General features: G+C 43.1%; 1 protein-coding gene and 1 pseudogene across 2 annotated transcripts in view; both read left to right on the top strand.

Annotated features, from left to right (window-relative positions):
- Positions 1-14,841, top strand: part of LOC309553037 (proteinase-activated receptor 1-like) — a 181,215-nt pseudogene extending 166,374 nt beyond the window's left edge. Inside the window, exon 4 of the transcript in view lies at positions 13,848-14,841. The product of the transcript in view is annotated as a proteinase-activated receptor 1-like (transcript). The remainder of the gene's footprint in view (positions 1-13,847) is intronic.
- Positions 14,842-17,059: 2,218 nt separating this feature from the next.
- Positions 17,060-26,592, top strand: part of LOC309553036 (proteinase-activated receptor 1-like) — a gene marked incomplete at its 5' end in the record, with an annotated part of 81,637 nt that continues 72,104 nt past the window's right edge. The window contains one exon of the mRNA XM_082253936.1: positions 17,060-17,206. Within this exon, the coding sequence (XP_082110062.1) occupies positions 17,060-17,206 (147 nt within the window). The remainder of the gene's footprint in view (positions 17,207-26,592) is intronic.

The following is a 26,592-nucleotide window of genomic DNA, read 5'->3' as shown; positions in this document are numbered from 1 at the left end:
GTTGTGTGCTGAATCTCAGCAAGGCGAGCCATGGCTGTGTAAGATCTTCGGAAATGGCCCGAGATTTTCCTGGCCTGCCGCAAGACGTCCTGGACCCCAGGGTATTTGCCAACGAATAGCTGCACCACCAAGTTCAGGACGTGTGCCATGCATGGCACATGTGTTATTTTGCCCTGTTTCAGCGCGCTTAACAGATTGGCACCGTTGTCGCACACCACTTCACCAACTGACAAATTCAGCTGTGTCAGCCACTGATCTGCCTGTGAACGCAAAGCTGAAAGGAGTGCAGGACCAGTGTGGCTCTTGCATCCAGGCACAACAGACACAGCACAGCATGGCAACGTCTCACCTGGCATGTGAAATAGGTTCTGGGGATCTTGGGCGGCGCAGGAGAAGAGACGAAGCGGAAGAGGAGAAGTCAGCCGAGGAGGAGAGGGAGGATGGAGGAGGAGGAGAAAAAGAGGCAGGCCTGCTTGCAATCCGTGGCGGTACAACTAAATCTACACGGGTGCCACGGGTTGCATGCTTAACGGCCGTCAGAAGGTTCACCCAGTGGGCAGTAAAAGTAATATACCTTCCCTGCCCATGTTTGCTAGACCATGTGTCTGTGTAGATAACACCCCTCTTCAATCTGTGGTATTGGGGGGTCCACCGGTTTATCACACCAGTTCTACAAATAATTGGCCAGTATCTGTTGTCAATGTGTGTAGCACAGTTAACACAGCAAAAGAGGCCAATTTTTTTGCAGGACTAAAATACAATCTTAAAAAATTATACTGTTAAATAACTCCCCGCTTAAATATGTGCTATTGGGGGGGCACTGGTCTATCACACCAGTTGTTCAAAAAATTGGCCAGTGAGTTTGGCACTGTTTGTATCCGAGTTAACACAGCAAAAGAGCCAATATTGTTGAAGGACACAAATACACTTATGAAAGTATACTCAGATTGATAACACCTCACTTCAATATGTGGTATTGGGGGGCCACTGGTTTATCACACCAGTTGTTCAAAAAATTGGCCAGTGAGTTTGGCACTGTGTGTACCAGATAGAAGTGTGATAGGGTAATTGGCGCTGCCAATAATTAAAAAATGTGTATAAATATATATATACAGGGGAATGGTATATGTAACAAATGCAAAGACGATGTATAAAAATGTGATAACGATGGTGTAAATAAAGGTCCTTATATCTACCCAATGGTTTCAATGTAATGTCACAGTATGTATTCTAATCAACAAAGGATATATTTATATCATTAATAAATAATTAATCATAAACCAGTAAGATTAAACAACATAAATAAATAAATTGTGTGCAGTGCCAGCAAGCAATAAATATATTTCAACCGGTGGAAAATAAGTGAATCTAAAAGTAAATAAATAATTGTCGTGACTGGTGTAATAAATAGTTTAAACACTAGGTGGCAGTATTGATAAAAAATGTAAAGTGTGGATATCCAAGTAAAAAACAGTTGTAAAGTAATAAAATGTGCCAAGTGGTATGTTAATATCAGAAGAAAACAGTCAATATTAAAAAAGTGAGATAATGGATATCCAAGTGAAAAATCAATATATAAATAAATACTGAAAATTAAATATCATGCCAAGTGAAAGTAAAATAGTTTGGAATCTATGAAAACACTTATAGAAATTCCAAGAATAAATATACACAGATAATTAAATAGTCCATAATAAAAGTGAAAGAAGTCCACAAATATTGATCAGTATAATGATCTTCCAAAATGGTGCAATGATAATATGCTATAAAGTGCCAAAGAAGGTTTTCATGGATGGAGGGGGTGCTTCCCAGTGATGGATCAGGTTGTGGGTGTCGGGTGAGGGAATTTCCGTGCTCCCCTTCCTATATAGCCCACACTCACCAGAGAGCGGCACCCCTACAGGGGTAACCCGCGTTGGATTAATGGGGTGTTCCCCGAAAAACTGCGGTGAGCCTCTCCACTCCTTCTGGGATCAAATGCACTTCCTCCTTTCCAGATATGAAAGGCTTCATCCGATGTCGTAATTGCCTAGCCTGTCTCCAGGAAGAGCCGTCCGACCAACCAAAGAGGAAGTGTGTGTTGATGGGCGGGGCTAGGCTCCGGCTCTGCAAGTTCCTGGATTTTATTGTTGGAGAAGATCACTTGGAAGAGTTCGTATGAAGTCCTGGAGACAGGCTAGGCAATTACGACATCGGATGAAGCCTTTCATATCTGGAAAGGAGGAAGTGCATTTGATCCCAGAAGGAGTGGAGAGGCTCACCGCAGTTTTTCGGGGAACACCCCATTAATCCAACGCGGGTTACCCCTGTAGGGGTGCCGCTCTCTGGTGAGTGCGGGCTATATAGGAAGGGGAGCACGGAAATTCCCTCACCCGACACCCACAACCTGATCCATCACTGGGAAGCACCCCCTCCATCCATGAAAACCTTCTTTGGCACTTTATAGCATATTATCATTGCACCATTTTGGAAGATCATTATACTGATCAATATTTGTGGACTTCTTTCACTTTTATTATGGACTATTTAATTATCTGTGTATATTTATTCTTGGAATTTCTATAAGTGTTTTCATAGATTCCAAACTATTTTACTTTCACTTGGCACGATATTTAATTTTCAGTATTTATTTATATATTGATTTTTCACTTGGATATCCATTATCTCACTTTTTTAATATTGACTGTTTTCTTCTGATATTAACATACCACTTGGCACATTTTATCACTTTACAACTGTTTTTTACTTGGATATCCACACTTTACATTTTTTATCAATACTGCCACCTAGTGTTTAAACTATTTATTACACCAGTCACGACAATTATTTATTTACTTTTAGATTCACTTATTTTCCACCGGTTGAAATATATTTATTGCTTGCTGGCACTGCACACAATTTATTTATTTATGTTGTTTAATCTTACTGGTTTATGATTAATTATTTATTAATGATATAAATATATCCTTTGTTGATTAGAATACATACTGTGACATTACATTGAAACCATTGGGTAGATATAAGGACCTTTATTTACACCATCGTTATCACATTTTTATACATCGTCTTTGCATTTGTTACATATACCATTCCCCTGTATATATATATTTATACACATTTTTTAATTATTGGCAGCGCCAATTACCCTATCACACTTCTATCATTTTTGATATAGTTTTGTACTATATTTTTGGGGTAGGCTGCAGCCAATCCAATAAGCAGATCCATTTGCGCGGGATTTTTTCTTTCATTACTGTGTGTACCAGACTTAACTCAGCAAAGGAGGCAATATTGTTGAAGGACACAAATACACTTATGAAAGTATACTCAGATTGATAACACCCCACTTCAATATGTGGTATTGGGGGGCCACTGGTTTATCACACCAGTTGTTCAAAAAATTGGCCAGTGAGTTTGGCACTGTGTGTACCAGACTTAACTCAGCAGAGGAGGCACTATTGTTGCAGGACACAAATACACTTATGAAAGTATACTCAGATTGATATTAGTTCACATGGTTTGAACTGACAGCAAAGAACGTAGTATATGATGGCTAGAGGTACAGTAGGTGTTCACAGTATACACAAGTTGGTGGCGGTCTGTTTAGGCTGCAAACATGAGCTCACATGGGTTGAACTGACAGCAAAGAATGTGGTATATGATTGCTAGAGGTACAGTAGGCATTCACAGTATACACAAGCTGGTGGCGGCTGTATAGGCCGCAAAAATGAGCCACATGGGTTGAACTGACAGCAAAGAAAGTAGTATATGATTGCTAGAGGTACAGTAGGCGTTCACAGTATACACAAGTTGGTGGTGGGCTGTATAGGCCGCAAAAATTAGCTCACATGAGTTGAACTGACAACAGATAACGTAGTATATTATTGCTAGAGGTACAGTAGACGTTCACAGTATACACAAGTTAGTGGCGGTCTGTTTAGGGCGCAAACATGAGCTCACATGGGTTGAACTGAAAACAAATTACATAGTATATGATTGCTAGAGGTACAGTAGGCGTTCACAGTATACACAAGTTGGTGGTGGTTTGTTTAGGCTGCAAACATGAGCTCACATGGGTTGAACTGAAAACAAATTACATAGTATATGATTGCTAGAGGTACAGTAGGCGTTCACAGTATACACAAGTTGGTGGCGGGCTGTATAGGCCGCAAAAATGAGCTCACATGGGTTGAACTGACAGCAAAGAACGTAGTGTATATAATTGCTAGAGGTACAGTAGGCATTCACAGTATACACAAGTTGGTGGCGGGCTGTATAGGCCACAAAAATGAGCTCACATGGGTTGAACTGACAGCAAAGAACGTAGTTTATGATTGCTAGAGGTACAGTAGGTATTCACTGTATACACAAGTTGGTGGCGGTCTGTTTAGGCCGCAAACATGAGCTCACATGGGTTGAACTGACAGCAAAGAACATAGTATATGATTGCTAGAGGTACAGTAGGCGTTCACAGTATACACAAGTTGGTGGTGGTTTGTTTAGGCTGCAAACATGAGCTCACATGGGTTGAACTGAAAACAAATTACATAGTATATGATTGCTAGAGGTACAGTAGGCGTTCACAGTATACACAAGTTGGTGGCGGGCTGTATAGGCCGCAAAAATGAGCTCACATGGGTTGAACTGACAGCAAAGAACGTAGTATATGATTGCTAGAGGTACAGTAGGCTTTCACAGTATACACAAGTTGGTGGCGGTCTGTTTAGGCCGCAAACATGAGCTCACATGGGTTGAACTGACAGCAAAGAACATAGTATATGATTGCTAGAGGTACAGTAGGCGTTCACAGTATACACAAGTTGGTGGTGGTTTGTTTAGACTGCAAACATGAGCTCACATGGGTTGAACTGACAGCAAAGAACGTAGCATATGATTGCTAGAGGTACAGTAGGCGTTCACAGTATACACAAGTTGGTTTGGGGGCTTTTTAGGATGCAAACATGAGCTCACATGGGTTGAACTGACACCTTTTTTTATGCTCCAACATTTGAGCCACAGAAGCCTGCCTTTTTCCAGAAAAACGTGACAACGGCATCATGGAAGGTGGAGTGTTGGACAACTGTGAGGAGACAGGAGAAGGGGGAGGAGAAGGAGAAGAGGCTGGACGGCGAGAGCATGGAGTGTGGCATTGTGGGTTCTGACAGTTTTGCTCCCATTGGGCTTGGTAATGGGATTTCAGGTGCCTTCTTAAGGTGGTTGTCCCTAGGTGAGTGTTGGGCTTACCGCGACTTATGCGTTGACTGCAAAGGCTGCAGATGGCAACACTGGTGTCAGCAACGGACACATTATTAAAAGCCCACACTGCGGAGCCATGTGCCAGCGTCCTGGGAGCGCTAGATGTGACTGTACATGGTTGATGGCTCGCTCCTGATACATTTGCAGTCTGCTTTCTACCTCTTCTGCAATGCAAGTTCTGCCTGCCTCTCCTCCCTATCTGCTGGACCGTCAGTCCGCCAGTTCTACAAATAATTGACTAGTAACTGTTGTCACTGTGTGTAGCAGAGTTAACACAGCAAAAGAGCCCAAATGTTTGCAGGACTAAAAATACAATCTTAGAAAAGTATACTGTTAAATAACACCTCAATTCAATATGTGGCATTTGGGGGGGGGGGGGGGGCACAGGTTTATTACACCAGTTCTACAAATAATTGGCCAGTAACTGTTGTCACTGTGTGTAGCACTGTTTACACATCGAGAGGCCAAATTTTTGCAGGACTAAATCACACTCTGAGAAAATTATACTGTTAAATAACACCCCACTTCAATATGTGGCATTGGTGTAGCACATCAGTTCAAAAAATTGGCCAGTGAGTTTGGCGCTGTGTGTAACAGACTTCACTCAGCAAACTAGGCAATATTGTTGCATGACACAAATACACTTAAAAAAGTTTACTCAGATAACACCCCACTTCAATATGTGGCATTGGGGGGGGGGGGGCAATTGGTCTATCACACCAGTTATAATACATTATAAGTGCTTTTGTCACTGTGTGTAGTGTTGCTGCAGAAACGCTCAGTCTCACCACCACACCTGCCACAATGCTGCACAGTGCACAATAATAGTACTAATCCACTATAATATGCTTTCTACAAAGTATATTATACTGTGGATTAGAGATGTCCCGAACTATTCGCTGGCGAACATCGCTTGTTCGTATTCGCCTTGGCGGGCGAACATATGCGATGTTCGGTCCACCCCCTATACATCATCATTGAGCAAACTTTGACCCTGTACCTCACAGTCAGCATACCCTCCATCACACACCCTCCCACCTCCTATAAAAAAACAAGGACAGCATCCATCTTAGATTCATTCTGAAGCTGAAGTGTTAGTTAGAGCAGGGAGAGTGCTTCTGCTGCTGCTGAATTAATAGGGAAATTGTTAGCTAGGCCAGTGTTCTGTGTCCACTCCTGCTGTAAGGACAGCTTCCTGACAGCACCCCAAAAAGCCCTTTTTAGGGCTGGTACATCAGTCTGCTTTTATTTTTATTTTTTTATATACATATATATATATTGCAGTTGCCTGCCCGTGTGTGAGAGGCCACAGACCCACAGACTGTACTGTGTGCACACCACTCATATCGGGTGGCACAGCACCTTGCAGATAAAAAAATAATTTCTTTTTTCCTCTGCAATATAATTGCAGTTGCCTGCCAGTGAGTGTCAGGTCCACAGACCGTACTGTGCCCACTGCCCACCATTCATATAGGGTGGCACAGCACCTTGCAGATAAAAAAGTTATTTAATTTTTTCTCTGTAATATAATTGCAGTTGCCTGCCAGTGAGTGTCAGGTCCACAGACTGTACTGTGCCCCCTGCCCACCACTCATATAGGGTGGCACAATACCTTGCAGATAAAAAATTCATTTAATTTTTCCTATAATAAAAAATAAAATTCATCAAGAAAAAGAAGGAACTGGCTTTTTCATTTGAATTTCAGTAGCGCAGGGATGGTGATAACCTCTTACCAAATAAATAGGATGATAATATATAGCAAAATATATGAATCAGATGTGATAAATATAAGCATAAAATCATAAATACATAAAAGCATGAAATCACATCAATAGGAGTCCATAAAGTCCATAGGTATAAAGTGCATAGAGCAATGAAAGTGCAAACATGAAGGGTCACAGGTGCGACTTATGGGGACCACCCTTGCTTGCCACCACCACACAGTGGCGGGAGAAGTATCTGAAATTCTGACTCACCAGGCGCCTATGCCTAACCACTCTCATGGACTATAGTGCACTATAAATTTACCAGGAAATCTTCCAGAAGAGTCTTTGTAGCACAAATCAGAGATCTGGAGGAAACCTGATTTTACTATATGTAGTTGTTGCCTAGTCCATGAGACTGTGAACATGGCACAAGAGATGGTCAGGGACTGTGGACATGGTACAAGAGATGGTCAGAGACTGTGGACATGGTACGAGAGACGGTCAGAGATTGTGGATATGGTACAGGAGATGGTCAGAGACTGCGGACATGGTAAAAAAGACAGTCAGAGACTGCGGACAAGGTACAAGAGATGGTCAGAGACTGCGGACAAGATACAGGATATGGTCAGAGACTGCGGACATGATACAGGAGATGGTCAGAGACTGCGGACATGATGCAGGAGATGGTCAGAGACTGCAGGCATGATACAGGATATGGTCACAGACTGCGGACATGATACAGGAGATGGTCAGAGACTGCGGACACGATACAAGAGTTGGTCAGAGGCTGCAGACATGATACAGGAGATGGTCAGATAGTGCAGACATGATACAAGAGACTGTCAGAGACAGCAGACATGATACAAGAGACCGTCAGAGACTGCAGACATGATACAAAAGACTGTCAGAGACTGCGGGCATGATACAAGAGACGGTCAGAGACTGCGGACAAGGTAAAACAGACGATCAGAGACTGCGGACATGATACAGGAGATGGTCAGAGACTGCGGACATGATACAAGAGATGGTCAGAGACTGCAGACATGATACAGGAGATGGTCAGAGACTGTGGGCATGATACAAGAGATGGTCAGAGACTGCGGACAAGGTACAAGAGACGATCAGAGACTGCGGACATGATACAGGAGATGGTCAGAGACTGCGGACATGATACAAGAGATGGTCAGAGACTGCAGACATGAAACAGGAGATGAAATCAGAGACTGCAGACATGATACAGGAGATGGTCAGAGACTGCGGACATGATACAGGAGATAGTCAGAGACTGCAGACATGATACAGGAGACTGCAGACATGATACAGGAGATGGTCAGAGACTGCGGACAAGATACAGGAGATGGTCAGAGACTGCGGACATGATACAAGAGATGGTCAGAGACTGCACACATGATACAGGATATGGTCAGAGACTGCGGACATGATACAGGAGATGGTCAGAGACTGCGGACATGATGCAGGAGATGGTCAGAGACTGCAGGCATGATACAGGATATGGTCACAGACTGCGGACATGATACAGGAGATGGTCAGAGACTGCGGACACGATACAAGAGTTGGTCAGAGGCTGCAGACATGATACAGGAGATGGTCAGATAGTGCAGACATGATACAAGAGACTGTCAGAGACAGCAGACATGATACAAGAGACCGTCAGAGACTGCAGACATGATACAAAAGACTGTCAGAGACTGCGGGCATGATACAAGAGACGGTCAGAGACTGCGGACAAGGTAAAACAGACGATCAGAGACTGCGGACATGATACAGGAGATGGTCAGAGACTGCGGACATGATACAAGAGATGGTCAGAGACTGCAGACATGATACAGGAGATGGTCAGAGACTGTGGGCATGATACAAGAGATGGTCAGAGACTGCGGACAAGGTACAAGAGACGATCAGAGACTGCGGACATGATACAGGAGATGGTCAGAGACTGCGGACATGATACAAGAGATGGTCAGAGACTGCAGACATGAAACAGGAGATGAAATCAGAGACTGCAGACATGATACAGGAGATGGTCAGAGACTGCGGACATGATACAGGAGATAGTCAGAGACTGCAGACATGATACAGGAGACTGCAGACATGATACAGGAGATGGTCAGAGATTGAGGACATGATACAAGAGGCTGTCAGAGATTGAGGACATGATACCAGAGACTGTCAGAGACTGCAGGCATGATATATGAGACTGTCAGAGACTGCGGACATGATACAGGAGATGGTCAGAGACTGCTGACATGATACAAGAGACCGTCAGAGACTGCAGACATGATACAAAAGACTGTCAGAGACTGCGGGCATGATACAAGAGACGGTCAGAGACTGCGGACAAGGTAAAACAGACGATCAGAGACTGTGGACATGATACAGGAGATGGTCAGAGACTGCGGACATGATACAAGAGATGGTCAGAGACTGCAGACATGATACAGGAGATGGTCAGAGACTGTGGGCATGATACAAGAGATGGTCAGAGACTGCGGACAAGGTACAAGAGACGATCAGAGACTGCGGACATGATACAGGAGATGGTCAGAGACTGCGGACATGATACAAGAGATGGTCAGAGACTGCAGACATGAAACAGGAGATGAAATCAGAGACTGCAGACATGATACAGGAGATGGTCAGAGACTGCGGACATGATACAGGAGATAGTCAGAGACTGCAGACATGATACAGGAGACTGCAGACATGATACAGGAGATGGTCAGAGATTGAGGACATGATACAAGAGGCTGTCAGAGACTGCGGGCATGATACCAGAGACTGTCAGAGACTGCAGGCATGATATATGAGACTGTCAGAGACTGCGGACATGATACAGGAGATGGTCAGAGACTGCTGACATGATACAGAAGACGGTCAGAGACTGCGGACATGCTACAGGAGATGGTCAGAGATTGCAGATATGATACAAGAGACTGCGGACATGATACAAGAGATGGTTAGAGACTGCAGATATCATACAAGAGATGGTTAGAGACATGGTACAAGAGACTGTCAAAGGCTGTGAACATGATACAGGGGTTGTTGGAGACTGTGGACATGATACAGTAGTACACAAGAGACTGTGAGACACTGGAGACAGAGTACATGACATATTACAGATAAGTGTTTGTCTCCTAAAACGTAAAATGCTGTTAAAGCCCAATTTTCTTGAAGTTGAAAAGAAGATGAATGATTCCTTCCAGTGAATATGTGCCAGCAGTGTAAGGGTCACCTGCAATGTACTTTCTCCGATCTTCTGGCAGAACACACACAGCGACTGCAGAGATAGGGGAAAATTGCAAGAAATGTTGGACCCGGCGCTACCACTTTTTAAAAAAGTATTGTGCAAATATGTGCTTTATGTGCTATAAAAGTGCATGTAGTGCAATCAATACATAGAAAGTGCTACGTGCCGTTAAAAACATCAATAGGTTTAACCTGGGCTGTGCTCAGTGTACCACATTAAAAGTGTCATATATCATACATCTGCATAAAGTGCCAAGTGCTAATAACACCAAGTGCCACGTGTTGTGATCCGTGCTAAAAACAATATATGGCGCCGGCGGATGGTCCACCAAAAAGCACCGCTGCTTACCGCACTCTTAAGCCTTTGACTCGACACTTCTTGGTCACTAGAACAAAGAATAAACCTCCATTGCGTAGCATATGTTGTGTATATGTGTTGTGTACAAGAGACTGTCAAAGGCTGTGAACATGATACAGGGGTTGTTGGAGACTGTGGACATGATACAGTAGTACACAAGAGACTGTGAGACACTGGAGACAGAGTACATGACATATTACAGATAAGTGTTTGTCTCCTAAAACGTAAAATGCTGTTAAAGCCCAATTTTCTTGAAGTTGAAAAGAACATGAATGATTCCTTCCAGTGAATATGTGCCAGCAGTGTAAGGGTCACCTGCAATGTACTTTCTCCGATCTTCCGGCAGAACACACACAGCGACTGCAGAGATAGCCCTGGAGACATCCGGCTGCCATACAAAGTGTTGCCCGTGGCGTGCAGGAACCAAGATATGCCGCACATGCCACAGCTCAGTCCTGATCACTAATCTGACACCAGTATGCATACAAACCTCCCAACCATCCCTGATTGGCCGGGACCATCCCGCAAATTGATCCCTGTCCCGCGATCCCGGCCAATCAGGGATGGTTGGGAGGTTTGTATGCGTACTGGTGTCAGAGTAGTGATTGTGTACTCACTGTTTGATGCTCTTTCTTCTTCTCCTGGAACCGAAAAGGGCTCCAGGAGAGAAGATTGCATCACTTCCCCTGCCTGTGTTTACAGTACACAGGCAGAGGACATGATGCCATTGGCCAGAACCGATCACCAGATCCACGCCAAAAATCATTGGCCTGGATCTGGTGACTGATCAGTTCTATGCCAAATCCGATCATAGTGGAATCGCAGGGTGCGCGGAAGCGCGCCCTAGACCCGTGAATGCGTATCACGTAGATCTACATGCTTATGCGCATCCGAGCCGCCCTGCTGCAGTAAATCTGCGTGGGGCAATTGGCAAATGGTTAATACAAAGAATGCATTAAGATAAAAAAACCTTCTGCCTTTACAACTCCTTTAACCACATCCCACCCGCCCTATAGCAGAATGACGGCGGGAATGTGGTTGTATTATCCTGACCGGACGTCATATGACGGCAGCAGGATAATACGCTCTGTGTGCCCCCCTGACTCCCTGCATCACTGACATAGGCCCTTTACCATGTGACCAGCCGTGTCCAATCACGGCTGGTCACATAGTAAACAGGAAGAGCCGTTGATCTGCTTTCCTCAGTACTTGCCTGACAGGCACGAGTAAAGGAGCGCCGATCGGCGGCTCCCCTGACAGGGGGGGTTGGCACTGGTAATCAGATCATTGATTACCAGTGCAGACCCTCGTGGGGTGCCACTAGAACCACCAGGGATGCCCACCCATGACCCCAGGTATGCCCACCCATGACCCCAGGGATGCCCTCTATGGCCACCAGGGAAGGCAATCAGGGCTCAGGGAGCCCCCCATTGCCCTCCCCATCAGTACTGCCCGCCAGTGCCCTCCCCATCAGTGCTGCCCACCATTGCCCATCATTGCCATCGATCAGTGCCGCCCACCAGTGCCCATTATTGCCCACCAGTGCTGCCTATCAGTGCCCATTAGTGCCCATCAGTGCCGCCCGTCAGTGCCGATCAGTGCTGCCCATCAGTGCCCATCAGTGCCCACCAGTGTCACCTATCAGTGCCCATCAGTGCCACCTATCAGTGCCCATCAATGCCGCCTATCAGTGCCCAGCAGTGCCGCCTATCTGTGCCCACCAATGCTGCATATCAGTGCTACCTATCAGGGCCACATATCAGTGCCGCCTATCAGTGCCACCCATCAGTGCCACCCTATCAGTGCCACCCCATCAGTGCCTCCTCATCAGTGCCTGTCAGTGCAGTCTCATCAGTGCTCATCGGTGCAGGAAAAAACGTATTTATTTACAAAATTGTATAACATAGACAAAAAACTTTTTTTTTTTAACTTTTCGGTCTTTTTTTTTATTTGTTTAGCAAAAAAGAAAAAACCTTGTGGTGATCAAATACCACCAAAATAAAGCTCTATATGTGTGGGGGAAAATGACAGGTGTGCATGACCGTGCAATTGTCATTCAAAATGCAACAGCGCTAAAAGGTGAAAATTGGCCTGGGCAAGAAGGGGGTGAAAGTGCCCGGTATTGAAGTGGTAAAGGATAAGATCACCTTTAAAAAAAAGCCTCCCAAGTATTGCACAGGCAATCAGCAGATCATGGGTGCAACTTTAGGCTTCTGCATACTTTACTTTCTACTTGCAAGCTGGAGAAAGTGTGACTGGACTACGAGTGTGCCGATCACTGCAGCAGATGGACTGTTTTTTTTGTTTTTTTTTTTCTAGATGGACTAGTTTCCTCATTCATATATTCCTGTGAATTAATGATGTGGCTGTATGGGCGGAGCCCTGGGCAGTCAGGCCAATTTTAAAATGTGACAGTCCAGGGGAGTCCAGGGAGAAGAGACCCAGCCTGCTGTCATAGGGAAGGGGGCTCTGGGATCAGAGTGATTATTTTTCCTTTTTTTTTGTCTTTACTGTATATGAACTTCATTCATTTTATTTATTTATTTTTAACTGGAGTTCTGATTTAAAGTGGTATTTAACCCCAAAACAATCTTTTATTGTATTACAGTTTACCAATTCTTAGATTTTAATGCTGCATTTGTTTTCTTTTTAGGAATTATTGCTTTTATTTTAACCTGGTGAACAGGCCAGAGGGCTGGGACAAACCATTTACCACTGACAGGGGTGCTTACATTTATCAGATTGTATTCATTTGTGTAAAACCTTTATCCTAAAAGGAAAAAAACAAAACTGTTCCTGTAACTGCTTAAAAAGTGTTAGCTGCAGTTTGGCTTCAATTTGTTACTGTAGGTAAATCTGCTAGTACATTTAACACTCCCCTCCCCTAGACTGACAATGCTGCTGTGCAAAGGTGCCCCCTGTGCTCCTTCATCCAGAGTGGAGGCATTCAAATACAGGAAGTGTGTTACTGAGCAGATCACCAGGTGACAACAGAGAGGAAAAAAACTGAAAAAGAAAACAAATGCTGTCACCATATCCAAAGAGTAGTAAGGTGCAAAATATAACATTTTTGGTTTTGGGTTTAATACCGCACTAAAGAAAAAAAAAAACTGAGTGTGTAATCCATGGGTCCCATTTATTAGTGTGAAATTCTCTTTGTACCACCATCTTCTGTTTCCTTTCAGTAAAAGTTTGTATACAAGAAAAAAAACTGTTTCTGGTTCATTTATTAATGCTGATATTACCTGTTTACTTTCCAGATGAGTATTATAAATTATTGCAGAGGTCAATCAGAGATTGGAGTGTGACCAGGCTTGTCCCATCATTATACACTGTTGTGTTCCTTGTGGCTCTTCCTCTCAATATCATGGCGATCATCATATTCCTGGTGAAGATGAAGGTCAGGAAGCCGGCAGTGGTCTACATGCTGAACCTCGCCACTGCAGATATCCTCTTCATTATCATCCTGCCTTTTTATATTGTCTACCGATTCTCAGAATCCAACTGGCTGATTGGAGATGGAATGTGTCGCTTTGTCACGGCATCATTTTACTGTAACATGTACTGCTCCATTCTACTCATGACAAGTATCAGCGTGGACCGTTTCCTGGCCATTGTCTACCCGGTGCGGTCTCTTCCCTGGCGCACAGTGACCCGAGCCTGGCTGGTGTGTGGTGTCATCTGGGTCATCTCATTGGCCAGCACTGTGCCTCTTCTCATAACAGAACAAACCTGGAGATTTTTTACCCGGGATATCACATATTGTCATGATATTCAGTACTATGGTAGGTTTAAACCGGATTTCTATTATTACTATTTCCCCACTCTTATCTCACTTTTCTTTTTCTTACCGTTACTCATTACAACTTTCTGTTACATTGCAATCATCCGCCGTCTCAGCAGATCACAATTTGATCGCACCCATAAGAGATCACGAGCTATCCGACTAACCGTGATTGTGCTCTGTGTGTTTGTCCTTTGTTTTGGCCCCACCAATGTCATCTATTTAATTCATTATGTGCGGTTGTATGAGCATAATGACGGCTCTCTGTTTGTTCCTTACATCCTCTGTGTCAGTCTCAGCAGCATCAACTGTTGTCTGGATCCTCTAATCTATTATTTTTCATTCTCTGAGTATAAGAGATTCTTCTACAGCTTGCTGCGCTGGAAGAAAGATTATCACCCACCAGTACAAAATCTACCCTTAAACACAATGAGCAACAACCAGAGAGGAACGGAGGAGATTCCCAGTAATGAGTTATTGTAACACCGCTCCTTATCCACTTCTGGACCGCAAGGATTTCCCCCTTAATGACCAGGCCCTATTTTGCGATTCAGCACTGCATTACTTTAACGGACAATTATGCAGTTGTGCGACGCTTTACCCAAATAAAATTGATCTCCTTTTTTTCCCATAAATAATGCTTTCTTTTGGTGGTATTTGATTACCTGTGCGATTTTTATCTTTTGCGCTATAAACAAAAAAAAAGAGCGACAATTCTGGAAAAAAAAAACAATATTTTTCACATTCTGTTATATAACATTCCCAAAAAAAAAAATGTAAAAATCAAACTTTTTTAACATTTTAGGCCCATTTGTTTTCTACTACATATTTTTGGTAAAAAAATCACAATAAGCGCATTTTTTTATTTGTTTGCGCAAATGTTATCATGTCTACTAACTACTTTTTTTTGTTATATTTATTGGGTTTTTTTTATTAGTAATGGCGGTGATCTGCAATTTTTTACGGGACTGCGACATTGCGGTGGACAGATCGGACCCCTGACTGACATTTTCAACACTTTAGGGGGGACCAGTGACATTACTAGGCTCCTTTCAGACGGCCGCTCCGCTGCTTAAGTCCGCTGCGGGACTTTTTTTTTTTTTTTCCACGGAGCGGATGACATTTGTGTCATCCGCTCCGTGTGCCCGCATATCATCCCATCCGTTTGCGGATGATATGCGGACATAATGTAAGTATATGGCATTGCGGATGACACCGCTGACATCCGATTTTCCTTCCTTTCCGTTTTTTACACGGATGGAAAAATGGGGTTCTGTTCCATTCGTAAAAACGGAACAGAACTGATAGGAGGAAAATCGGATGTCAGCGGATGGTATTCCGCTGACATCCGCAGTGCCATTCACTTACATTGATGTCCGCAAATCATCCGCAAAAAAATAGCATGATTTGCGGACACACGGATCGGCCGTGTGAAAGGACCCCTACAGTAATCAGTTCTAAAAATATGCACTGTTACTGTAATAATGACACTGGCAGGGAAGGGGTTAACAGTAAGTAAACAAGGGGTTAAATGTGTACCTAGAGGCGTGTTTCTAACTGTATGGGGGTGGGGCTTGTGAAATGATCACAGAGACCTGTGATCCTATATAGAAGGATCACATGGGCTCTATGATCATTCCTGGGAGAAGAATGGTCAGCTGTGTTTACAGCAGCTGACTATTCTTCTCGCTCAGTGGGGAGCGATCGCGGGTGTCATGTGGCAATCTGAGCCATCTGCCCCATGCATCGGAGTCCCCACTGACGAGTGGGGGTGGGAGTGCGCCGCCAGCAGCGCGCACCCGCCCCCTAGCTGCAGGCGAGCGACCGACATATACCTACGTCGGTTCGCGCAGAAGGGGCTGCTTGCCGCAGTATAACTGCGGCGGTGGTCGGGAAGCTGTTATTTTCTCTCACAGCAATTTTCCTGAAAAAATGTTCAAATAACATACATGTCACTAAGATCTGTAATGGCTGAACGTCACTTTACTACCCTTATAGATAGAACTTTTATAAAAAGAAAGTTTACTTTGGCCCCAGCTTCCAACATTTCCTGGCGGTGTGAGTGATGTCACTGGAGGTGTGAGTGATGTCACTGGAGGCGTGAGTGATGTCACTGGAGGCGTGAGTAATGTCACTGGAGGTGTGAGTGATGTCACTGGAGATGTGAGTGATGTCACTGGAGATGTGAGTTATGCCACTGGAGAGGTGAGTGATGTCACTGAAGGAATGAGTGATGTCACTGGAGATGTGAGTGATGTCACTGGAGGTGTGAGTGATGTCACCGGAGATGTGAGTGATGTCACTGGAGATGTGAGTTATGCCACTGGAGAGGTGAGTGATGTCACTGAAGGAATGAGTGATGTCACTGGAGATGTGAGTGATGTCACTCGAGGCGTGAGTGATGTCACTGGAGGCGTGAGTGATGTCACTGGAGGTGTGAGTGATGTCACTGGAGGTGTGAGTGATGTCACTGGAGATGTGAGTGATGTCACTGGAAGTGTGAGTGATGTCACCGGAGGTGTGAATCATGTCACCGGAGGTGTGAGTGATGTCACCGGAGGTGTGAGTGATGTCACTGGAGGTGTGAGGGGTGTCACTGGAGATGTGAGTGATGTCACTGGAGGTGTGAGTGATGTCGCTGGAGATGTGAGTTATGCCACTGGAGAGGTGAGTGATGTCACTGAAGGAATGAGTGATGTCACTGGAGATGTGAGTGATGTCACTCGAGGCGTGAGTGATGTCACTGGAAGTGTGAGTGATGTCACCGGAGGTGTGAGTGATGTCACTGGAGATGTGAGTGATGTCACTGGAGATGTGAGTTATGCCACTGGAGAGGTGAGTGATGTCACTGAAGGAATGAGTGATGTCACTGGAGATGTGAGTGATGTCATTGGAGGTGTGAGTGGTGCCACTGGAGGTGTGAGTGATGTCACTGGAGGTGTGAGTGATGTCACTGGAGGTGTGAGGGGTGTCACTGGAGGTGTGAGGGGTGTCCCTGGAGGTGTGAGGGGTGTCCCTGGAGAAGTGAGTGATGTCACTGGAGGTGTGAGTGATGTCACTGGAGGAGTGAGTGATGTCACTGGAGGTATTGGTGATGTCACTGTTCCTCCTGGAAAATCTGGGTGTGTGAAATGCTGTGTCAATATGCTCCATCTCATTGCAGTGTTCAGTGGGTGGCACGATGACGTTCACTCACACTACCTGAAGGGTTGAGCGCCGGGGCTGAGCTATAACCGGTTCTAAGTGAATGTGGTGCAGCAGTTGTAAGTGGAAAAAAATATTTTTTTACAAAACCAAATGTGTTGAGCGTCTTTCCTGTTGTATCTGTGCACTAAAAAACAGTCATTTAAGTAATGATGAGTTCCCCCTGAGCGCCAATTCATGATCACCTAAAAGCAACGACCTACATGCTGCACCACCACCCTACTGGATGCTTTACAGCACAAGCAATCCTGAGATTATTACTGATAACGTGTAAAATAGAATCTTCCTGGCTCTTTTCTTACTATTACCAAAAAAATTGCTTTATCACTAAAAGGTCTATTTATAAAAAATGGGCGTGTCAATCATTCACACAGCCATTATGAATCCCCATAATGTGTCTAATATGTTTATTTCCTGTGATCATTAGCTCCATCTAGTGGCTATAATGCTGCAATTCCTAATTGAGTTATTTCAGGAAAGTTCTACATTATGGCCATTAGATTATATTAACAACTTCTGGACTGGGAGATTTTCCCCCTTAATGACCAGGCCATTTTTTTTGTGATTCGGCACTGCTTTATTTAAACTGACAATTGCACATTCGTGCGTCGCTGTACCCCGAAAAATTTATGTCCTGTTGACGTCCTTTTTTTCCCACCAATAGAGCTTTCTTTTGGTGGTATTTGATCACCTGTGTGGGTGTTTTTTTTTTTTTTTTGCACTATAAACAAAAAAAGACCAACAATTAAAAAAAAAAAAAAAAAATATATTTTTTTTACTTTCTGCTAAAAACACATGCAATGAAAAAAAAAAAATCTAATTTCTTTATCAATTTAGCCCAATATGTATTCTGCTACTTGTTTTAGGTAAAAAAAAAAAAAAAAAAATCCCAATAAGCGTATATTGATTGGTTGATTTGAGCGACAATTCTGAAAAAAAAAAAAAAAAAATAATATCTTTCACTTTTTGCTATATAACATTCCCAATAAAAAAAATATCAAAATCTAATTTTTTTTTATCATTTTAGGCCAATTTGCATTCTGCTACATATTTTTGGTAAAAAAAAAAAAAATTCGGCTCCGGAAGGTTTTACCCCCTTAATGACCAGGCCATTTTTTTGGGATTCAGCACTGCGTTATTTTAACGAAAAAAAATTGTGCAGTCATGCGACGCTGTACCCAAATACAATTCCCCACAAATAGAGCTTTCTTTTGGTGGTATTTTTAGATTTTGCGCTATAAACAAAAAAAGATTTTTTTTTCCATTTTGAAAAAAACGCCATATTTTTTACTTTCTGCTATAAAACATTCCCAATAAAAATTTTTAAAAAAAATCTAATTTTTTATCAGTTTAGGCCAATTTGTATTCTGCTATATATTTTTGGTAAAAAGAATCCCAAAATTGTATTTTAATTGGTTTGCGCAAAAGTTATAGCGTTTAAAAACTACGGGATAGATTTTTGGACATTTTTTTTTTGTTTTAATTAGTAAATAGCGATCAGAGATTTTTAGCAGGACTGCGACATTTCGGCGGACATATCGGACCCCTAACTGACACTTTTGACACTTTTTGGGGACCAGTGACATTAATACAGTAATCAGTGCTAAATATTAGGCTTGGTTACTGTATAAATGACACTGGCAGGGAAGGGGTTAACACTGGGGGTGATCAGAGGGGTTAATGTATGCCTAATAATGCTTACTGACTGTGTGGGGGGAAGGGCTCTGTGACAGGCACAGAGAGATCGGAATCTTAGCTGAAACTCCTAATCTCTCCCTGCCTGTGTGACAGAAGACTTGCCTGCTTTGTTTACATAGACAGGCGGGTCTTCTGTCAGTTTCTGTGATGATTGCGGGAGGCTGGCTGCGATCGCTGCCCCTCCTCCTGTGGTCTGGCTCCCTCTGTGTCTAATCTCAGTCTTGGCCGGGACCGCGTGCACATAATCACATAGATCTACGTGAATATACACCGCTGAGCTGCCCTGCCACAGTATATCTGCGTGGGGCAGTCAGCAAGTGGTTAACATCCACAGTCCTTGCTGGTTTGAGGCATAGAGGTCCCAAATATGGATATGGGACCCCCAGTCCCCAGTCTGTGTGTTTTGGGGAGACATGAACTTGAATCAGGAACAGGATCCCCCCATGGATCCTCCAGGCATACACCTTCCATAGAGTAGTATTCTCCTAAATGCCAGGGCCCATAGTCAGTGGGTAAGAGGCTTGCTCCCAGTCCTCTTCAAAAGCCTCTGTCCCTGGTGGGTCCATCACACTGCTCATTTACACACTGCTTATCTCCCTCAGCCTTGTGTCCCAAATCTGTTCCTGATCTTGGTGAAGAGTGAAGAGGTCCGAGGTGTTTGCACAGATCAGTCCATCACTCTGCCCTCTGATCAGTGTATCATTGGACAATTTGCTGTTGGAGGGGATGTGGTGTCAGGTTATAATCGGCACTCTCTGACCCAGTCCCCCCACTAAGATTAGCGTTGGGCTCAGGCGTGTTCGGATCGCGCCTGCCAGGAAGCCGGCACTGCACACCGCCAATCATAGGCAACTTGTTTATCTGCAGCTTCCAGTCGGGAAATGTCTCACTGCCTATGATTGGCGGAGTGCAATGACGGCTTCCTGGCGGGCGCGATCCGAACACGCCTGAATCCTTCACTAACCGGGATCAGGAACTGAGCAGGCTGTCAGGAAATAAGGCAGAGAGAGAAAAGCAAACGGGGAAGCACAGCAGATAGACAGAGGGGAGAGGAGCCAATCTGTGGGCGGTAGAGAAGAGTGCAGGAAAGGGGCAGACTATGAGAACAGGCAGTGTGTAAAGGGGCAGGTCGGGGCAGAGGAGCCAGGAACAGAGCAGACAGGAAAAGAAGGATGAACACTTCCAGGATCGCACTGAAAATGACAGATGCTGTGTTATCGCCATGACAGTTTAATATCCGGGCGCAAGAAATTCTGCAAATCTCTCTCACATGCCAAAAACTCATTAGGCTGCACATGCGCAGTAAAGATTGCTGTGCACATATCTGAGGGTTCTTCAGCTTTGAAGGAGGTATGAGGAGCCTAAAGACCACTCATAATACAATGTGGTGAGCTTTACTTTGGTGCACTTTTTAGTATTTGTGTAAAGTTCCACTTTAACCGCTATTGGGACCACCCACTGTACATTTACTGCGACAGGGTGGCCCGGCTGCGCAAAGAGACTTATCTATACGTGGCTTCTTAATCCTGGTCTGGGGCATGCATGCGTGCAGCCGGAGACCCGCTCCCGCTGTGATTGGACACAACGGGAGCCAATCAGAAAGACTAATAAAGACCACTTCTACTACAATGTGGTGAGCTTTACTTTGGTGCACTTTTTAGTATGTGTGTAAAGTTCCACTTTAACCGCCCACTGTACATTTACTGCGACGGGGTGGCATGGCTGCACGAAGAGACTTACCTATACATTGCTTCCTCTTCTTGGTCTGGGGCGCGCATGCGCGCCGCCGGTGTCCCACTCCTGCTGTGATTGGACACAGCGGGAGCCAATTAGTGGGTCCAGTGGACCGGATGTCCACCAGGACTCGCCGATCATTCCTGCGGCGAGTCCAGAATGGCAATCTGCCTGTGTAAACAAGGCAGATTGCTGTTCTGTCAGGGGAGAAGATGGAGATCTTGTGTCCCTGCTAAACAGGAACACGGATCTCTGTCTTCCCTCAGTCAGACCATCCCCCACACAGTTAGCAAGCACCCCCCCCCCCCCCCCTGGTGTTAACCCCTTCCCTGCCAGTTTCATTATTATGGTAACAGTGCATATTTTTAGCACTAATCACTGTATTGGTGTCACTGGTCCCCCAAAAAAGTGTCAGTTAGGTGTCCGATTTGTCAGCCGCAATGTCACAGTTCCGCTATAATTCACTGATCGCCATTATAAATAGTAAAAGAAAAAAAAAAAAAAACAACAACAACGCCATAAAAATATCCCTTAGTTTGTAGACGCGATAACTTTTGGCCAAACCAATCGATGTACACTTACTGGAAATTTTATTTTTAACCAAAAAATAGTAGCAGAATACATATTGGCCTAAATTGATGAAGAAATTTGATTTTTTTTTACTTTTTTTTTATTGCATGTGTTTTATAGCAGAAAGTAAAAAAAAAAAAATATATATATATATATATATATATATATATATATATATATATATTTTTTTTTTTTTTTTATTTTTTTTTAATTGTTGGTCTTTTTTTCAAAAAACAAAAAAATCACACAGGTGATCAAATACCACTGAAAGAAAGGACATCAATTTTATTTGGGTACATCGTCGCACGACCGCGCAATTGTCCATTACATTAATGCAGTGCCGAATCACAAAAAATGGCCTGGTCACCTTTTGACTACGGCAGTGTGGCAGTGTAGACCTGACATTTCTTCTCCATGGAATTATCACAGAGCTCCTGTAATCCTTCTATATAGGATCACATGTCTCTATGATAATTTCACAAGCCACGCCCACATACAGTTAGAATCACTCCCCTAGGCTTACATTTAACCCCTTGATCACCCACAATGTTAACAATGTTAACCCCTTCCCTGCCAGTGTCATTATTGCAGTATCAGTGCATATTTTTAGCACTGATTACTGTAGTAATGTCACTGGTCCTTCCAAAAAGAGTAAAAGAAGTCAGTTAGTGGTCCGATCTGTCAGCCGCAATGTTGCAGTCCCGCTAAAAATCACAGATCGCCGCCATTACTAGTAAGGAAAAAAAAAACAAAATAATAAAAATGACATAAATCACAGTGATAAGCCATGGAAAGTGTTATCCTCAATTATCACCGTGATAAGCCATGGAAAGTGTTATCCTCAATTATCACCGTGATAAGCCATAGAAAGTGTTATCCCCAATTATCACCGTGATAAGGCATGGAAAGTGTTATCCCCAATTATCACTGTGATAAGCCACAGAAAGTGTTAGCCCCAATTATCACCGTGATAAGACATGAAAAGTGTTATCCCCAATTATCACCGTGATAACACATGAAAAGTGTTATCCCCAATTATCACCGTGATAAGCCACGGAAAGTGTTATCCCCAATTATCACCGTGATAAGCCATGGAAAATGTTATCCCCAATTATCACCGTGATAAGCCATAAAAAGTGTTATCCCCAATTATCACCGTGAAAAGCCACGGAAAGTGTTATCCCCAATTATCACCGTGATAAACCATGAAAAGTGTTATCCCCAATTATCACCGTGATAAGCCATGGACAATGTTATCCCCAATTATCACCGTGATAAGCCATAAAAAGTGTTATCCCCAATTATCACCGTGAAAAGCCACGGAAAGTGTTATCCCCAATTATCACCGTGATAAACCATGAAAAGTGTTAGCCCCAATTATCACCGTGATAAGTCATGAAAAGTGTTATCCCCAATTATGAGCGGATTTTCACCATTTGTTAAACATAATATTGACTGATATAACAACCTGTGAGAAGGGAGAGATTTCTGTAAATGTTCTTTCCTGATTTGTTCTCTTTAACCACTTCCCGCAAAACAACGTACTTGTCTGTCACTTTGTTGAAGTGGTTGTAGCGGGATGATCTGCAGCTGCAGCCTTCACCCCGGTAACGTTTTTTAGAGCGGACGGACGGCTTTCCGGTGATAACAACCGATGTGGGTTAGTAACCGCTCGGCTGTAATCACAAGGAGTGGGATGGGACACCCCCCTCCTTCCTGCCGCCACTCCGCTCGGGTCTCCTGTCCCACCAAGAGATCCAACCCATCTGCCGGCACATCTGCCAGCTAGTTGGAGTTGAAAACAAAGCCGGAATCAGCTTTGATCGGGTCTCCGATGTGGAAACCTGGAAGCGACGTCACTTCCGGTGTACATTTGAAAAATACAAAGTATTCAAAAATGCTGATCTTGCCGTTTTGAATACTTTGACGTGAAGAGGAGAGGTTTGGGGTCTTTTAGACCCCCGATCTCTTCATTAGGAGTATCTGTCACTGCCTATTATTGTCACAAGGGATGTTTACATTCCCTATGACAGCTATAAAAGTGATCGTTTTTTTTTTTTTTTTTAAGAGACAGTGTAAAAAAATAAATAAAATAAATAAGAAAAAAAAAATGCTTTAAGCGCCCCCATCCTTGCGTGCTCACGCACCAAAGAAAACGCATGCACAAGTCATGCCCACAAACGTAGATAGTGTTTAAATCACACACGTGAGGTATCGCCGCGATCATCAGAGTGCGAGCAATAATTTTAGCAAAAGGGAATTTGATAGGGTAATTGGCGCTGCCAATATTTGTAAAAAGTATATATATATACAAGGGAGTAATATATCTCACAATTGCAGGGTAAATGTAGGTGATGAAAAATATATGATGTTGTATGTAATGGTCCCTACATATACCCAATGGTTCTGATGTTATACCACAATATGTATTCTAACCAACAATTGATAAATTTATAGCACTGGTAAATAATTAATATCTAATAAGTAATAATCCAATAAATAAAGTGAAACAGCATAAATAAATAAGATGTGAACAGTGCCTGAAGGCAAGAGATATAATCCAATTAATAAAAAATAAGTGAGTTTAAAATTAAAGTGACTCGTGCAATAAATAATGTAAACACTAGGTGACAGTGCTAATACAAAATGATGAGTGTGGGTATCCGAGTAGAACAATTATAAAACGTGCCAAGTGATGTATAAATATCAGGAGTAAAATATCAATAACAAAAAACAAAGAAATCTCCTAATATAGTGAAATCATGAGTATCCAGGTGAAAATCAAAGAAATTGTGCCAGGTGAAAATGAAAATAATTTGAAATTTGTAAAAACTCTTAAGAATAAATATAATTAATATCCGGTGAATAAATAAAGATGCACAACAAGTTAAATAGTCCGTAATAAAAGTGAAGAAAGTCCAAAAATTTGATCAGTAAATTGATCTTCCAAAAGTGTGCCGCAATATTGTGATATAAAGTGCCAGAAGAAATTTCATGGATGGAGGGGGTGCTTCCCAGTGATGGATCAGGATGTGGGTGCTGGGTGAGGGAATTCCGTGCTCCCCTTCCTATGTAGCCCGCACTCACCAGAGAGCGGCGCCCCTACAGGGGTAACCAGCGTTGAGTTAATGGGGTGTTCCCCGGTAAACCGCGGTGAGCCTCTCCACTCCTCCTGGGATCAATTGCACTTCCTCCCTCCAGTAGTTAGATGTTTGGGCAAGCGATGTGTAATAAGGGATCATAGGCAGCGCTCCAGAGTATTAGGAATGATGTCTAATGAATGTAAGTATCTTTAATTAGAATTACCGTTTTTCCACTTCCTGGTTGAGTGAGGCACTGGTGATTGAACTAGGGCCTCAAAGCTGCATCCTGGGAGGTCCCTGTCATATGGTCCAGAAAGGATACCCAGATTTCTAGGCAGAGATCCGGAACAGGAAGGAGATCAAAATGTGACCCAGGAACCTGACAAGAATTGATCTTGGATTGGGTTCACATTCTTGTCAGGTTCCTGGGTCACATTTTGATCTCCTTCCTGTTCCGGATCTCTGCCTAGAAATCTGGGTATCCTTTCTGGACCATATGACAGGGACCTCCCAGGATGCAGCTTTGAGGCCCTAGTTCAATCACCAGTGCCTCACTCAACCAGGAAGTGGAAAAACGGTAATTCTAATTAAAGATACTTACATTCATTAGACATCATTCCTAATACTCTGGAGCGCTGCCTATGATCCCTTATTACACATCGCTTGCCCAAACATCTAACTACTGGAGGGAGGAAGTGCAATTGATCCCAGGAGGAGTGGAGAGGCTCACCGCGGTTTACCGGGGAACACCCCATTAACTCAACGCTGGTTACCCCTGTAGGGGCGCCGCTCTCTGGTGAGTGCGGGCTACATAGGAAGGGGAGCACGGAATTCCCTCACACAGCACCCACATCCTGATCCATCACTGGGAAGCACCCCCTCCATCCATGAAATTTCTTCTGGCACTTTATATCACAATATTGCTGCACACTTTTGGAAGATCAATTTACTGATCAAATTTTTGGACTTTCTTCACTTTTATTACGGACTATTTAACTCGTTGTGCATCTTTATTTATTCACCGGATATTAATTATATTTATTCTTAGAAGTTTTTACAAATTTCAAATTATTTTCATTTTCACCTGGCACAATTTCTTTGATTTTCACCTGGATACTCATGATTTCACTATATTAGGAGATTTCTTTGTTTTTTGTTATTGATATTTTACTCCTGATATTTATACATCACTTGGCACGTTTTATAATTGTTCTACTCGGATACCCACACTCATTATTTTGTATTAGCACTGCCACCTAGTGTTTACATTATTTATTGCACGAGTCACTTTAATTATTTTAAACTCACTTATTTTTTTATTAATTGGATTATATCTCTTGCCTTCAGGCACTGTTCACATCTTATTTATTTATGCTGTTTCACTTTATTTATTGGATTATTACTTATTAGATATTAATTAATTACCAGTGCTATAAATTTATCAATTGTTGGTTAGAATACATATTGTGGTATAACATCAGAACCATTGGGTATATGTAGGGACCATTACATACAACATCGACATCATATATTTTTCATCACCTACATTTACCCTGCAATTGTGAGATATATTACTCCCTTGTGTATATATATATATATACTTTTTACAAATATTGGCAGCGCCAATTACCCTATCAAATTCCCATTATCTTGATATAGTTTACTATATTTTTGGGGTAGGCTGCAGCCAACCAATTAACTAGATCCATTAGCGCGGAATTCTTTTCTTATTAATTTTATCAAAAGACCTCCTTTATAACTCTAAACTGGTAACCATTAAAATGTTTTAAAGAGTCACCTATGGAGAGTTTTAGGTCGCTATGAGTGTGCGCTATTTTAAACCAGATCATGTTCGGTATCTATTTACTCAGCGTGAAATCTTTTACAATATACAAGAAAATTGAACTAACTTTACGGTTTAGTTTTTTTTTT

Source organism: Pelophylax lessonae (assembly GCF_965119305.1).
Source record: "Pelophylax lessonae genome assembly, chromosome: 4".
Classification (NCBI taxonomy): domain Eukaryota; kingdom Metazoa; phylum Chordata; class Amphibia; order Anura; family Ranidae; genus Pelophylax; species Pelophylax lessonae.
This window is presented reverse-complemented; position numbering and strand designations above follow the sequence as displayed.